The sequence below is a fragment of the Pinus tabuliformis genome, chromosome X, assembly GCF_031772625.1.
Source record: "Pinus tabuliformis cultivar Carrire ecotype Pingquan chromosome X, CPIR1, whole genome shotgun sequence".
NCBI lineage: Eukaryota > Viridiplantae > Streptophyta > Pinopsida > Pinales > Pinaceae > Pinus > Pinus tabuliformis.
In genome coordinates this window covers 31501966-31517819 of record NC_142308.1, presented here as the reverse complement: position 1 = coordinate 31517819, position 15854 = coordinate 31501966, and the positions used below count along the sequence as shown (strand labels likewise).

The 15854-nt window shown below is 40.9% G+C and overlaps 1 protein-coding gene across 1 annotated transcript; it reads right to left on the bottom strand.

Moving 5' to 3' along the window:
• Positions 1-12658: 12658 nt before the first annotated feature.
• LOC149138172 (uncharacterized) lies at positions 12659-13760 on the bottom strand. The gene is made up of 4 exons (XM_089450272.1): positions 13669-13760; positions 13338-13479; positions 13164-13224; positions 12659-12888 (listed from the first exon to the last, which is right to left on the bottom strand). The coding sequence occupies exons 1-4, from the start codon at positions 13758-13760 to the stop codon at positions 12659-12661; spliced, it is 525 nt and encodes a 174-aa protein (XP_089306398.1).
• Between the last annotated feature and the right edge of the window lie 2094 nt (positions 13761-15854).

Below are 15854 nucleotides of genomic sequence, written 5' to 3'. Positions count from 1 at the left end.
GATGAGGCTGCCATATGGTGGAGATCACTTGACAGCAAGAAGTTGTACAAACTTTCAGATGAAGAATTTGAAAAATTCCTTTTAGACAAATGGTCTCATGCTGGAAAACAAGATAATGAGAAACATATGGGGTTATTTTCTACTGGTATCTCCTTATTACAGGTTCATGAAAATATTCAGAAGGAGAAGAGCATTGTGTCTATAAATCCTAGTTGCAAGCAAAATCTTATAAATGTTAATTTGGCAAAAAAATTGCAAGTTCCAGCAAAACACATGGAAAACACCTAGGTTGATAATGAGGATGTTCAAGTTTATAAAGATTTGAAGATTTCTATGGATAAGTATGTATTTCATTTTGACTTTTATGCTTCAGATATGGCTAATGTGGATGTTGTTTTGGGATACCCTTGGATGAAATTTGTTGGTACTATCAATATTAATGTGCAGAAGAAATTCCTGAAGCTTTGGTATAAAAAGAAGAAAATTACTTTACAGGATATTTCCATCAATAAACAAGTAGATTCCAAGGAGGCTGAAGCAGAAAATGTTATAGGTACTAATACATCAGATGAGGAATTCATGGTTGAAGTAATATTGGAAGATAAATAACAACAACAGGCACCACAATATGTACCAGATACCAATCAGGCTCCATTAGGTGGGGAATTAAAGAAAGATACACTGTTGGTTAAAACTTCAGCATATCACCACCCACATCAACCCACAAGAAAACAACCAACGTGATGGCAACAAATTATCCATAAGGACAACAACCCCCGCATGACAGATAGAGAGGACCGATGATCTACCCACAACACATGAATACCGAAGAGCAGCCAGGGTCAACTTCCATCTCAAGTGAGCGAGGCACCAGCTAGATCGAGTGTTCACCTTTCTCTTGGATGGCTAGATGCACTTGCATGGTACCTGTTAGCACTCCAGGAAACTCTCCTATGGTTGCAGCTCAGAGATGCCTAGTAACATATAATCTTCAATATTGTTCTCTGAACTATTGGAATGAAAGATGGTTTGGATCAAGCCAGATTAACCATTTCAACTCTGTTTTTACTCAAGACATGCATGAACACCCTCAACTTTACAAGGCTTTAGACCACTAATGCTCAATAGTTTGTAGATTTAATGAATGGATGGAGAATACCTACTATACCAGCAGATGCATATATAAACACATATGAATGGCCAACTACAGGAAGTAAAAGAGGCTTGCAAATCTAATTTATCAACGCATAGATAAGATGACAGTTGTCTGGCATTAGACACAGAAGAAACATGAACAACCTGTTCAAGTGCAAGCTTGGAATAGAAGAGAAAATGGAAATTGAATATATAACAGTAAAATAAGCTTATATTGCTAGAATGAAGATGAGAAGCTTGAGTAGCAAAGTCTCAATAGTCTCCAGAAGTTGAACCCCTATTACATCTTGTTTTCAGCTATTTATAGCTTGTTTACAATGGTCTTGAGCCTTTTGAGGCTTCAGGTGTCTTAATCTATCCCTCTATCTTGTTTAACTGATTGATTCCCTCAATAGGCAGGCATGGCTCGATGGTTTTCCTCTTCTGACAAAGGAATAACTGCATTCAGATATTTTGGGTAGTTGCTGCGCTATCTGGGAGCTCTACCGTGCTAGAGATACCCCACAATCATTCTGTTTGTTTGTTGAGCTATGCTGTCGATGCCCATGATTGCTTCTCGGCCTCTGTCTCCCGGAATTTATTTCTCGACCTTTGTTTATGTGATAGAATGGGTCTTCGGGCCTCTGTTATCTTCTAAATGCAAACAGGGACTGCTTTCTGTTATAACAGAGAAATGATGCAACTGTGAGAAATCCTGCCAAACCTTCAACGTTTCAGACTTCAAAAGTCCTTAAACATGGCATATATATCTATCAGGTCTGCCCTTTGGGTCGTTGTCGCCTATCGCAGATGGCATGGTCCCTTTGTTCCCTTTGTTCCTTGAAATACTTGAAAAAACACGAGAAATACATGAAAAGGCCTCCCTCTGGACTTCAAATATTATAGATTGCATTCCCAAACCCTTTCGGGTCCGGGCCTTCATCGCTATCAGCGCTGCTGAGTTCCCCTTTGTATTTCATTATATAACGAAATACATTGAAAATGCATTGAAAATGGGCTTTGGCGAACGTGAAAGGTTATACATTTTTCTTCTGAAACCCATCGGGTCCGGGTCTTATCGCATCGCGCACATATACATGTAAGGGTTGTGCCCCTTGGTTTTCTCGATTGCGATCCGTCGATGCGATGTGGGCCATCGATCTGCGCGTGTAATCGACGGTCCACGTTGAATTGCTGATCGCGATCGCTCATTGCATATTGTCTGCGTCGATAACCTCTGACTCACCTCCCCAACTGCGATCTACCGATGCGATATTCGTCGATGCGATGTGGGCTGTCGATCTAATCGCGCAATTGAAAGTTCTCGTTTAATCGCTGATCATTGCTGCCCTCGCCCCTTGGTTTCCGCCGATGCGATGTGCCGACCTGATCATCGATGATCCCTGATCGGCGATGTCTTGCACCTATAGCCGCTACTTGACTGTGCCAATTGTGATTTGCCGCTTAGATCTGGGCCGTTGATCGGCTAGATCTAATGGCTACTGTGATTTGGACTATTTTTCATGGTTTTGGAGTGTTTTTGCCTCCCGCTAGTGTATTTCCGCCCTTCCAAGGGCTCTTGGCATGCGATGGTTTTGACTTTGAATGGTCCTTAAGAGGCTTTTGAAGATTTTAAGAGCATATATGGGTCCATTGGCATGCTTTTAAGCAAATTTGGAGACTTTGGGGCATATTTGGATCCATTTTTTGGGCCATTTGCCAACAAGGCTAACACTGGCTCCTTGTGGGGATGAAAGCCTCCCTGTGAGGTTCCAAGAACTGCAGAGCAATGCCTTTCCTATAAAACAAAATTAAATTCTTCCCCCAGTGTTCCATTGGGCATGGAGTCTTTTTAGCATAACATAAAAACTGAAAGAAAAAAAAAACATATGTACAAAATAAGGTTTTTGAGCCTTAAATGAAATAGAGTTTCAGGAACTGCCCGTTTACTGAGCTACCAAAAGGGTCTTCTCCTTCCAGATTGTGTAGGATGAATGTATTGTTGTGCTAAACTTGAATGATGACAAAAGGACCAGTCCATAAGGAGTCAAACTTGCCATGATTACCTCTCTTTTCCTTCAATGCATCCCATTTGAGCACCCAATCACCAACTTGGAAATTGTCCACTTTTGCCTTCCTGTCAAAGGTTCCTTTGATTTTCTTCTGATAGACCTGTGACTTCTTAACCAGGTGCTCTCTGATCTGCTGTAATTTGACTAGGTTATTCATTCTTCTTACTAAGTCATTCTCTTCATCTTGTTCTTCTTGCAAGAAATTAGCCACAGGGAGGATCCGCTAGATAGGGAAAACAACATCAGCGCCATAAACCAGTTTAAATGGAGAGTTCGCTATGGAATTTTTGATGGAAACTTTGTCAGCCCATAGTGCAAACTTCAACTTGGAATCCCAGCTCTTTTTGTTGTCTTCTAATAGTTTTTTGATTATCCTTACCAAACTGTTGTTAGATGATTTTGCCAGGCCATTGCCTTGAGGATAATATGAGGTAGAATGCACCACTTTAATGCCCATGGATTCAGCCATGTCCATCAATTCTTTTGCCTTAAAAGCTACTGCATTATCAGTGACTAGTTTGGTTGGGCAACCAAATCTAGTGAAAATATTCTCATTCAAGAACTTTATGACAGCTTGATGATTGGCATTCTTAGTGGTTATAGCCTCAATCCACTTGGTGAAATAATATGTGGCTACTAATATCCGTTTGTGTTGGCCACTGGAATGTAGGTTAATCTCACCTATAAAGTCCAAGCCCCACTGCTGGAAGGGACCACTGAAATGTATTGGCTTTAAACGCAGAGATTTTAGCTGCTGTCTTCCTGCAAATCTCTGGCATTTGTCACAAGCTTTTAAAAAAGAAAACACATCAGAGAACAGTGTAGGCCAATAATACCCAGCCCTCAAGATCTTGTGAGCCGTGGTTTTCCAATAATGATGCCCACCACAGATGCTAGAATGAAACTGGTGTATGACCTCTACAGATTGTTCTTTATCTAGACACCTCAAGAGGATTCCTGATGGGTCTTTCCAGTAAAGCAGATTTTTGTCAATGTAGAATTTGGCTGATCTGAGTCTAGTGGTACGAGCTTGACTTGAACTAAGCCTTGGAGGAACTTCCAACTTCTGCAAGAAATGAACTATGCTGGCATACCATTCGCATGTGGCTAGATTTTCAGCCACAGACTGATTCTGCTTTTGCTCTTCTGATGCTCCCCTTGTTTGCTCATCATCTGAAGTTAAACCCATGAAATTTATGTCTAACAAGCTACAATTTTCCTTGGCCATGAGCTTAGCCAAGCCCCGGCCTTTGACAAGCTTAGTGGGCTTCACCTCTATGTCAAATTCTATGAATTTTGCAATCCATTTTGCCCTCTTTCCATCAATATCTGGCTAAGTCAAGACATCTTTCACTGAGGTTGAGAGCACATATGAAATTACTTTGGAATTTAGAATATAAATCCTCAATGCTTTCAAGGATTTTATGAGAGCATAAGCTTGCTTCTCAATAAGGTCATACCTTAGTTCAACATCCCTTAGAGTTTTGCTGAAAAAGGCCATGGGGTGCTCTATGCCTTCATCATTTTTATGCAAAAAGACTGTTTCTAGTGTATCATAAGAGGCAAAAGAGAATATACAAAACCCCTTAGTGTAATCTGGGCTGATTAGAGTGGGAGCCTCCATGATAGCTTGCTTGATGGCTTCAAAAGAGCTTCTTGAAGTGGTTGTCCATTTTATCTCCGATCCTTTCTTTAGCATGGAATTGATGTGCTTTAATAACTCTGCAAAGTTTGGAATGAACCTCCTTACAAAGTTGATCTTACCTAGGAAGGATTAGATGTCCCTTTTCGACCTTGGGATGGATAATGTCTGAATGGCTTGAACCTTGGCTAGATCAATCTTCACACCTTCAGCAGAAACAATATGTCCCAGAAGTTTGCCTTCTTCTAGAGCAAACTGTGACTTCTTTGGGTTGACTGAAATTCCAAACCGTCTGCACTTCAGAAAGACTTTCTTCAAATGTTGTAAATGATCTTTGTGGCTACTGGAGAAGACTGTTATGTCATCAAGATAAATAAGGACAAACTTGTCCTTCTCTCCCATGAAGGCTATGTCCATGGCCCTTTGAAAGGTAGCCCCAACATTCATCAGTCCGAAAGGCATCTTGGAGTACATGAAAGTGCCCCAAGGAGTAGTGAAGGCGGTCTTTTCCTGATCTTTAGGATGTACAGAAATCTGATTGTAGCCTGAAAATCCATCTAGGAAAGACATGACTCTAGCCCTTGAAACTCTTTGTAGCAAGTGTTCCATCTTGGGCAGGGGATAATTATCTTTTTCAGAGCACTTTTTCAGATTTCTGAAGTCGACGCAAAGCCTGATTTCTCCATTTTTCTTCCTTACCACCACCAGGTTGGCTATCCACTTTGAATATCTTAGGGGAATTATGATTTTGGCATCCAACAACTTCTTGATTTCTTTCTCAATCAAAGGCAGTAAGAGAGGGCTGACAGGTCTTAATTTCTACTTAAAAGGGGTGGTGTTCTTTTCCAGTGGGATCCTATGCTGAATAATGTCTGGGTCATAGGTTTTAAGATTGCTATATTTCCAGGAAAAAATATCAGTGAATTGCTTCTTGAGGGAGCAATACTCGGAATTCTGGGCAGGAGACAAATGAATTGACAGATTGATGAATTTCGGATGGGTTGGGCTCCCTATATTATGTTTACAAATGGTGGACTCATTCTCTATTTTGGTCGGCTTGTAGGGCACGTCATTATCATCGAAAAGATTCTCTAGAGGCACCAATCCCTTTGGTATGTGATTACTGGGCAACCGGACAATGCTTTCTTGGACGATTTCACTTTTTAGCTTGGACTGGACGACTTCTTCCACGTTTTGATTTTCTTGGTCGATGTACATTTCAGCAAATTCCTCAACAACTTGTAAAAACCTGTTAATTTCCTCATCATCTTCAAAAACTCTCCAATACTTTACATTACCTGGCAGGGACGGTCTGTATTTTACCTGAACTTCATATGTCAATTTAGGAGGCAAAGGGGGAACAAACGTGCTAGCAGAGACAACAAGGGAGTCAGCAAGTTGGTTCTTCATTCTTGGAATATAAGAAATGTTGAAAACTTTGAAAGAATCTTTAAGCCTCTATACCTCATCCCTGTATTCTTTCAGCCTTGGATGCTTTGCTTGGAATGTTTTATTTACCTGCTGAATGATGAGGTCTACATCCCCAAACACTTGCAGGCCTTTGATACCCATTTCCTTAGCAGCGCTTAAGCCCAGAATCAAAGCTTCATACTCTGCTATGTTGTTTGTGAACTAAAAGGCTAATTTGAATGACAAATGAATGTATTCCTGTGTTGGGGACACGAGGACTACACCTGCCCCTGCAGTTTCTTTGGAGCAAGCCCCATCAAAGAACATACCCCAAATCTGCGGGTTTCCATCCTGCGTGATCTGGAAAACTGGCTTTTTAAGTTGTGTGGAGGCCAACTGAGACTCTTCAATATGAAGAATACATGCTCCAAAATCAGTATCAACAGCGTAGATGGGATGATTAGTGGGATTCTTCTCATTGCTGATGATGTAAGCCAACTGTGCCTCTTTGTATAATCTATTTCTCTCACCTCTGAAAACTGGGACAGTAGCATAGGTCAGATCATTTTGTAATGATCCACCTAGTCTCTTGATCCAACCTCTGGAAACTAACATGCCAAATTTGGGAGGTACATCTGCTACCACACTATCCATCATCATGATTTTCATAGGCAGCTGAGATAAAGTGATGGCTAGGTCCTTGATTAATCCTAGACATTTCATTTTTCTAGAGTCAAAAGAAAACAAATCATGATAAGGCTTAGTGATGTCGAGACCCAACTCGTCCATGATAGCTTTTAGCATTAAGTTATGGCTAGCTCCGGTGTCCAAAAGGTAGTTGTGGAGGATTTTATCATGAATGTTCAGAGAGACATAGAATGATGGGGAGTTGTCCTCACCATTTTCAATCATTGGGCTGAGGATGATCGCTGGCTTGTCATCTTGTACATTTATACAGTCGATGGAGGCTTGGATGGCTTTAGGCTCAAGGGCTTCGAGAATGGATATTTTGAAGGACTCACTTTTCACTAGTTCAATCAGAGGCATAGGTATTCTTAGCTTTTGAATTTCTGATTGAAAACTGAAAGGAGAAGGGGACTTTTCAAGGCCTCTTACCTCATCAGCTGGAGCTTTGAGGATGATAGGGTCAACTGCCGGTTGTTTTTGCTTATTAGCTTGTTGTACTGCAGGGTCAGCAGCTCTTTGAACTGGAGCTTCCTTAGCACTATTTATCTTTGACCGCAGATTATATATGCACTGATCTTCAGCTTGTGGAACAGCTTCCCCACCCCATTCTTGGTTAGTCTGGTCATTGCATAATGACTTTTCATAGGCGACTACGGTCAAAAAGGAAGCATTGCCTTTGTAGTCAAGGTAATGGATCTCATCATCTTCTTCAAATTGCTCTTCCTCCATGACTACATTCCGGAAAGGGGTCTTGACCCTCTGGTCTTCATTGGCATCTTTGCTTCTTTGCAATATCTGCAACTATTCATTAGCTCTTCTATATGGATTTGGATTTCTAGGAGCAAAGGTATTGGGAACTCTCCCTTTCCCAGGGCGCTGATCAACCTTTAATTTAGAAATTTCAGAGGCTAATGACTTGATCATTTTCGTCATTTTATCTATCTTAGGATCAGAGGAGGATGAAGACTTTCCCCTTTGTCTTCTTCTATCAGCATTTCCCTTGATTTTTTCTGCAGCTATGATGTTTGATTCTACTTCCAAGGCTGCATCCTGCATGTCAGCCAAAGTAGCACACTGCCTCTCTCTCAATAGTAGGCAGAAGTCAGAATCAAAAGCATTAGCATAGGTGAGTTTAGCAGAGGTAGTAGTGGGCTTCACTTCAGCTAGTATCTTGCTGTACATGCGGTTAAATCTCTTATTAAAATTGGACAGCAGTTCACTATTTTCTCTCTTTAAGTTCCCAAACTCAGTGTGGTAATAGAGGAGATCCTTCTTATCCCCCCAATGTTTTAGGAATGTATCATCTAAAGCTTCGATATCCACTATAGATCTTGGGGCTTGTTCTCTGAACCATTTTCTAGCCTCCCCATCCAGGCTTTGGACAAAGACTCTCATCCACACATCACCTTCACCAATATCCAGATTATCAGCATAGCTATAAAATGACTCAAGTTGTTCTTCAGCAGTGACACCTTCAGTCCCAGTGAACTTAGGCATATACTTCTGATACTCTCCAGTGGGCATAGCATTCAAAGGAGTGGGCAGTATTAGAGGTCCATACCTAGCGGCTATGATTCTTTCCATTTTGGTGGGTGCTTGCGGACCTGCCATAACTGTGGTGACTAAAAGAGTACTAGAAGTCTGAATCACAGAAGGTGGAGGAATGATTGACGAGACCAAAGGAGTATGGTGAATAGGAGGTGAGGTTCCCTTTGGGCTAACAACAAAAGGAGAAACTAAAGAATAAGGAGCTTTATGAATTTCTGAGAGCTTTTCTTCACTGCTAGTATTAGAATCTGTACTCTCAACATGTATTTGTTCTATTGCAAGATCTTCTTGAAGAGATATAGAATATTGTTTAGGTTTACCTGAACCCGATGCTCCTTTCTGCAATACTTTCTTCTCCTTGATGGTCTTTTCCGGGTCAGGTACTGGGTCAGCTTGTGATTTCTGAGGATTTCTCCGAGTATGCCTCACAAACTGAGCTAGAATTATGAAGTGGAGTTGCCAAGAGGTTCGGCCTCCGGTAGAGTCGCCAGATAGATGATTACAACCAAAAATGTGCCCAGACTTTGTCTATCATCAAAGTTGGGTTTGTGTCATTTCCCAGGGAAGCTGAGCTTCAGTTTCCTCTCCCCAGCAACGGCACCAATTAATGTTAGCACTCAAGGAAGCTCTCCTATGGTTGCAGCTCGGAGATGCCTGGTAACATATAATCTTCAATATTGTTCTCTGAACTATTGGAATTAAAGATGGTTTGGATCAAGCTAGATTAACCATTTCAACTCTATTTGTACTCAAGACATGCATGAACACCCTCAGCTTTACAAGGCTTTACACCACTAATGCTCAATAGTTTGTAGATTTAATGAATGGATGGAGAATACCTACTATACCAGTAGACGCATATATAAACACATATGAATGGCCAACTACAGGAAGTAAAGAAGCTTGCAAATCTAATTTATCAATGCAAAGATAAGATGATAGTTGTCTGGCATTAGACACAGAAGAAACATGAACAACCTATTCAAGTGCAAGCTTGGAACAGAAGAGAAAATGGAAATTGAACATATAACAATAAAAGAAGCTTATATTGCTAGAATGAAGATGAGAAGCTTGATTAGCAAAGTCTCAATAGTCTCCAGAAGTTGAACCCCTATTACATCTTGTTTTCAACTATTTATATCTTGTTTACAATGGTCCTAAGCCTTAGAGGCTTCAGGTGTCTTAATCTATCCCTTTGTCTTGTTTAACTAATTGATTCCCTCAATAGGCAGGCATGGCCCAGTGGTTTTCCTCTTCTGACAAAGGAATAACCGCATTTAGATATTTTGGGTAGTTCCTGCGCCGTTTGGGAGCTCTACCATGCCATATATGCCCCACAATCATTCTGTGTGTTTGTTGAGTTGTGTTGTTGATGCCCATGATTGCTTCTCAGCCTCTGTCTCCAGGAATTTATTTCCCGGCCTTTGTTTATGTGATAGAATGGGTCTTCGGGCCACTGTTATCTTCTAAGTGCAAACGGGGACTGCTTTCTGTTATAATGGAGAAATGATGCAACTGTGAGAAATCCTGCAAAACCTTCAACGTTTCAGACTTCAAAAGTCCTTAAACATGGCATATATATCTATCGTGTCTGCCCTTTGGGTCGTTGTCGCCTATCGCAGATGGCATGGTGCCTTTGTTCCCTTTGATCCTTGAAATACTTGAAAAAACACGGGAAATACATGAAAAAGGCCTCCCTACGGACTTCAAATATTATAGATTTCATTCTCAAACCCTTTTGGGTCCAGGCTTCATCGCTATTGGCGCTACCGAGTTCCACTTTGTATTTCATTATATAAGGAAATACATTGAAAATGCATTGAAAATGGGCTTTGGCGGACATGAAATATTATATATTTTGCTTCTGAAACCCATCGGGTCCAGGTCGTATCGCATCGCACACATATACATGTAAAGGTTGTGCCCCTTGGTTTTCCCGATTACGATCCGCCGATGCGATGTGGGTCGTCAATCTGCATGCGCAATCGACGGTCCACGTTGAATCGCCGATCGCGATCGCTAATTGCATACTGTCTGCGCTGATAACCTCTGACTCGCCTCCCCGACTATGATCTGCCGATGCAATGTGGGCCGTCGATTTGATCGCGCGATCGACTGTCCTCGTTTAATCGCCGATCACTGTTGCCCTCACCCCTTGGTTTCCGCCGATTGCGATCCGCCGATGCGATGTGCCAACCTGATCATCGGTGATCGCTGATCGGCGATGTCTTGCACCTATTGCCGCTACCTGCCTGTGCCAATTGTGATTTGCTGCTTAGATCTGGGTCGTTGATCGGCCAGATCTAACGGCTGCTGTGATTTGGACTATTTTTCATGGTTTTTCATGGTTTTGGAGTGTTTTCGCCTCCCGATAGTGTATTTCCACCCTTCCAAGGGCTCTTGGCATGCGATGGTTTTGACTTTGAATGGTCCTTAAGAGGCTTTTGAAGACTTCAAGAGCGTATATGGGTCCATTGGCATGCTTTTAAGCAAATTTGGAGACTTTGGGGCATATTTGGATCCATTTTTTGGGCCATTTGCCAACAAGGCTAACAGTACCAATGGACTACTCTTTTGAGTACATCCTATTATTTGTGTTCTTCTTATGTTTCGAAGACAAAACATGTTTAAGGGGGGTGGAATGTAATATACCTAGGGGATAGTATGGGGTACAAAGGGAGGTACCCAAGGGAATCATGTAATAATGGGATAGACCATAGTTATAAGGTAAACCCATGGTATTAGATATATGGTATTGAGAGAACCATGCTAATGACCCATGGTATTGTATGTATGAATCATATATAGAGACTAGAGACTCCCCATTGAGAGATATCAAGGATTATTGTATTGACAAGCATATGGCTTGTCGAGTGTTCTTCTTCCTTAAGGATTGATTGTATGGTGTTGTCCTACCTTAAGGGTTTGATCAATAAAGAAGAATATTCATGTTATATTATTGGGTTGATCTTGTTATTTTTGGGTATATTTGTTATTATCATATATTTGCAAGTCAGGTCCATTACATTTGTAGACACTCCTATATGCGAACACTCCACTGGATACTCTCTGTGCCACACAGTGGTCACGCTCGACATCAACGGACACCTGGCTGCAGACACTCCTATCTGCAAACATTCCATTGGATACTCTCTATGCCACACAGGCGTCATGATCAACACAACCTTATTCAACAGACACTTGGTTGCTGACACTCCTATCTGCCAACACTCCACTGGATCTATGCCACACATGTGTCATGGTCGACATAATCTTCATCAATGGACACTCGGTTGGAGACACTCTCATATGCCAACAATCCACTGGGTCACTCTCTGTGCCACATAGGCATCACGGGCAGCAAAACCCTCTTCAGTGGACACTCCACTGGAAACAACGCTCTCCAATAGTGTCAACGACAGGGCATACTCCACTTGCCCTTCACAACCACCGAGCCCTCCTCTAGCTCTTCACACCACAGAGCTCACCACTATGCACACCTTCGAGCTTACAGCTCTGGCTTCAAGCTCACATGCTCCTAGGATCAGTAAGTGGCTCCAGCTCCACACTCGCATAGAGATTCACTAGCCATACACACTGGCCGCACACAGATTCCCTGCTGTCTTCTTCGAGCAAAGGTAGCCATGTTTTCTCCCAAATCACAGCCATTCAAGATCTAGATCACATTGGCGCGGAGAGCACGGGGCTCTCTCATCTTATAATAATGGGGGGCCTTTGTCTTGTTTCTAGAACCAATAGGTCTTCCCCTCGGTCTCCTTGGGTCAATTTCATCTCATATTCCAGATCCTCATGGTCTGTGGATCTCCTTCTTTTGCAGCGGTCCAACACTATAAATCTAAACTTCAGCTCCATCTTCCAAGCTCCACAATGCCAAGCAACTTGGGCTTTACACAATTTTGCAGCAACTCACATGGCCTGAGAAATCAATGATCAAAATCCATTCTCTCTATGCTTCACACATACTTGGCTTGCTTATTGGCTCCATATTGGCACATAGATTCACTAGCCCAGGTCTCCACAACCACAATAGCATGCTCATCACAACAACCAATAGTGATAACAATACAACCCTTCACCAATGTGTGTGCCTCGCAACAACATCTAAAGCCACGATTGTCTCCTCTCTTCATGCTACTCCATGACCTTACGACTTTCCTTCACTGGATGTTACACCAAAAAATCTGGCTTTCTCACTGGGTTGGCTGCAAATCCTAGCCACGACAAAAAATGAACGCTCAAAAGGCGATTGATCATGATGTGTGAAAGCATCCCGCCTGCACTTAGATGCGCAGCCACCTTCGGTAAAGTCTAACTCGGCCCTCCTGCGGACCACTCCTCTCATTGTTTGTTGCTCTTCTGCTGATAGGGGGGAAACTACAAATGCAATTGTAGTTATCATACACAATTTTCTAGTTGCAATTTTTGTCACAAATATGAGTGCTTCTAATTAATTTGCACTGGTAAATGTTTAATATCACATTTACGAGCAATGACACCTTCCTGCTTGTTTAGGAGGCTCGACTAATACACAACAGTTGTTATCTCTTCATTCATCACCAAGGCCTTACCACATATCTCCATGCTTAGGGCTGCCTTGGCTTCTTTACAAATGCCAAGCCCTCTTCATTCCCATTTAACTAATTGGTGACCTTCACGTCTCTTAGCTCCACATATGGTGCTCAACGACACCACCACAAAGCGACGAGCTATCTACTCCTCGAATTCACACAGACGAACTACACAATCCAAATCATCTGCGAAATTTTGAGATTTATAGAGAAACATGGGCAGAGTCTCTAATATTGCATAATAAGCACACAAACCTCATGACTCCTCAATGCTTCTTCCACTGTATCTTTGCAGCACACCTGCCCACAATTCTCGCTCTTTGTCAAATGGAAGCCACAGCCGAAACCGTCGGCTCTCATACCAGCCAGAAACTTGAAACTGACTACATGAGCTTGTCTATTGAATTACCAAACACATAAATTATACAAAAACCAGCCCGAGAATCTACAAGGATTCCACAGACTACCATTTACTTCATATTTAAATCCGTTTACTCTCCATCGCCTCCCCGCCAACTATCGCCATCATACGATCAGGTGTGAATATTATTCTAACAATTTTCCACTATTTTCTATAGCTTCTCACCTTGGCCAGTGAAAACTCCTCGCAGACATGGAAAGAGATGAGGGCAATCGAGGAGGGGCCTGGATATTGTGATGTTGGTGTGGTCCTTTCATTGCCCGAGGACTCCCAAACAAAGGTGGTGGATAATGAAACATGGAGACCGTCCTTTTGTAACGCACAATCCGGCAAGTGAAACCACATTAAGGACTCGTCACTCCAGGTTCCCTCATGACAGAGCCATAGATTGAGAACTAAGACGAAAGATATTCTTGGCATATTCACCCTAGAGATAATCTCAACCCTCAAATAATATTTAAAAAGAAAGAGTCAACCCCCTTACCTCCACCTAAAGTTGAAATAAGAAACCTTTAACTAAATATTGTAAATTTATAAATTGTTATCCAATCGAAATTTGAATCTTATGAGACTCAAAAGGCATTGCAAAAGTTTTGGGAAAATTGGCATATAGGCATTCGGAAATTTTTTGGGAAAATCGTATGAGACTGAAATTTTGAGGGAAAATTGAAAAAAGGACTCAGAAGACATTGCATGATTTTAATTTTCCAAGAATTTTTGCAACAACAAATCAAAGGAGGCATGGGATGTGCTACAACAAGCATATCAAGAAAGAAATAACCTCAAAGTTGTAAAATTGCAATCTCTCATAAGAGAATTTGAAATTCTTTACATGAAAAATTATGAGTCTATGCAATATTTTTTCACTTTAGTTATGGGAATAGCGAATCAAATTAGATCATATGGAGAAGAATTAAGAGATCAAAATAATTTTGAAGTTTTTCTAAGAAGTCTTCCTACAAAATTTGATCCCATTGTTTTTATTATTGAAGAGTCTAAATATTTAACTCAATTTCCTATGAATGAGCTTATGGGATCTCTTCTATATCATGAAAAAATTATGAGTAGATACCTTGAAAAATATTTTGAGTAGGATTTTCAAGCAAAAGGCAATTTTTGGAGATAAACATCATGAATTTGAGAAATTTCCCATGAGAAAAATCTGACCACTCATGGAAGAGGAAAAGGACAAGTGTATGGTGGAGGTAGAGATTTAAGAATAAGTTTTCCTACAAACAACAAAGTAATAGGTAACAAAAGTAATGATTGAGTTAAAATATCTAGAAAATTCTAACTTCAATGTTTTTATCGTAAAATATTTGGCCATTATGAAAGTAATTGCTCGAAAAAACAACAAGCCAACTTTTCTAAAGTAAAAGAAGATGTGGGAACTTTATTTTTAGCTTGTGATTCAGCAAATAAGGTTTCCAAGAAGGTATGGCTTTTGGATAGTGGCTGTAGAAATCACGTGACAGGAAACAAAGATAACTTTGTAAAGATAGATGAATCTACTAAATTTGAATATTTTATAGGAGATCATGAGCTAGTGTAAGTTAAAGGTAAAGAAGTAATTGCAGAAAGACAACAAGGAAAAATAAAACATATTAATGGTGTTTTATGTGTTCTTGGTTTAACACATAATTTTTTGAGTGTGGGGCAAGTTATTTAAAAGGGATATTCTTTTGTTTTAAAAAATGGTGAATGCATAATCTATTATAATGAAAATCATAATCAAATTATAGCCAAAAATAAGATCCTACAATATAGAATTTCTCCATAATCAAAATATAGAAAAAAATAATCCTCTTGGATAGGGCTAAAACACATGCACTTCTCCATACAACTATTTAGACTCCTCTGAATAGTACAGTGGGCTCTGCTTCTCGTTGTGGGCTCATGCGACTGACACAACCTTCTCCACACAGATCTTAAAGAATTCGGCTTTCTTTCCAAGCTATAACTGGTGTGACACCATTACACGCACACCATTACGGAGAGAGCCATGTCGTCTCTCAAGTCAAATCTTCAGCCATCGTCAATCCAATGAGACATTCATTTTAAAGAGTGACATAACACAAAACACTTCAAGCTCTGCAAGCTTCCCTTCTTCTCTACATACAGTAGGTTCAAAAATGCCTTTAGACAATGCTCACACCACACAATCTCAGCTCTGATACCAATTGATGGAAGTGGGAAGACTCACCAAAGTGAGCTTGAACATTTCATTCAACACATGACAATTTATACACCAGACAACCATAGATTCTACAGTAATCTGCCATTATTTCTTCAACTGCTCCTGCTGACTTTGCCGCTTGCCACCAACTTCCATCTACCACCGTTATAAGAAC

What these genes read in the sequence shown, in the direction of transcription:
- LOC149138172 (XM_089450272.1), bottom strand. Translation starts at nt 13,760, where the DNA reads ATGAAAGGACCACACCAACATCACAATATCCAGGCCCCTCCTCGATTG. An exon ending in AGGAGTTTTCACTGGCCAAG is followed by an intron (nt 13,480 to 13,668) that starts GTGAGAAGCTAT and finishes GTAATTCAATAG; the next exon opens with ACAAGCTCATGTAGTCAGTT. An exon ending in AAGCATTGAGGAGTCATGAG is followed by an intron (nt 13,225 to 13,337) that starts GTTTGTGTGCTT and finishes TTCGAGGAGTAG; the next exon opens with ATAGCTCGTCGCTTTGTGGT.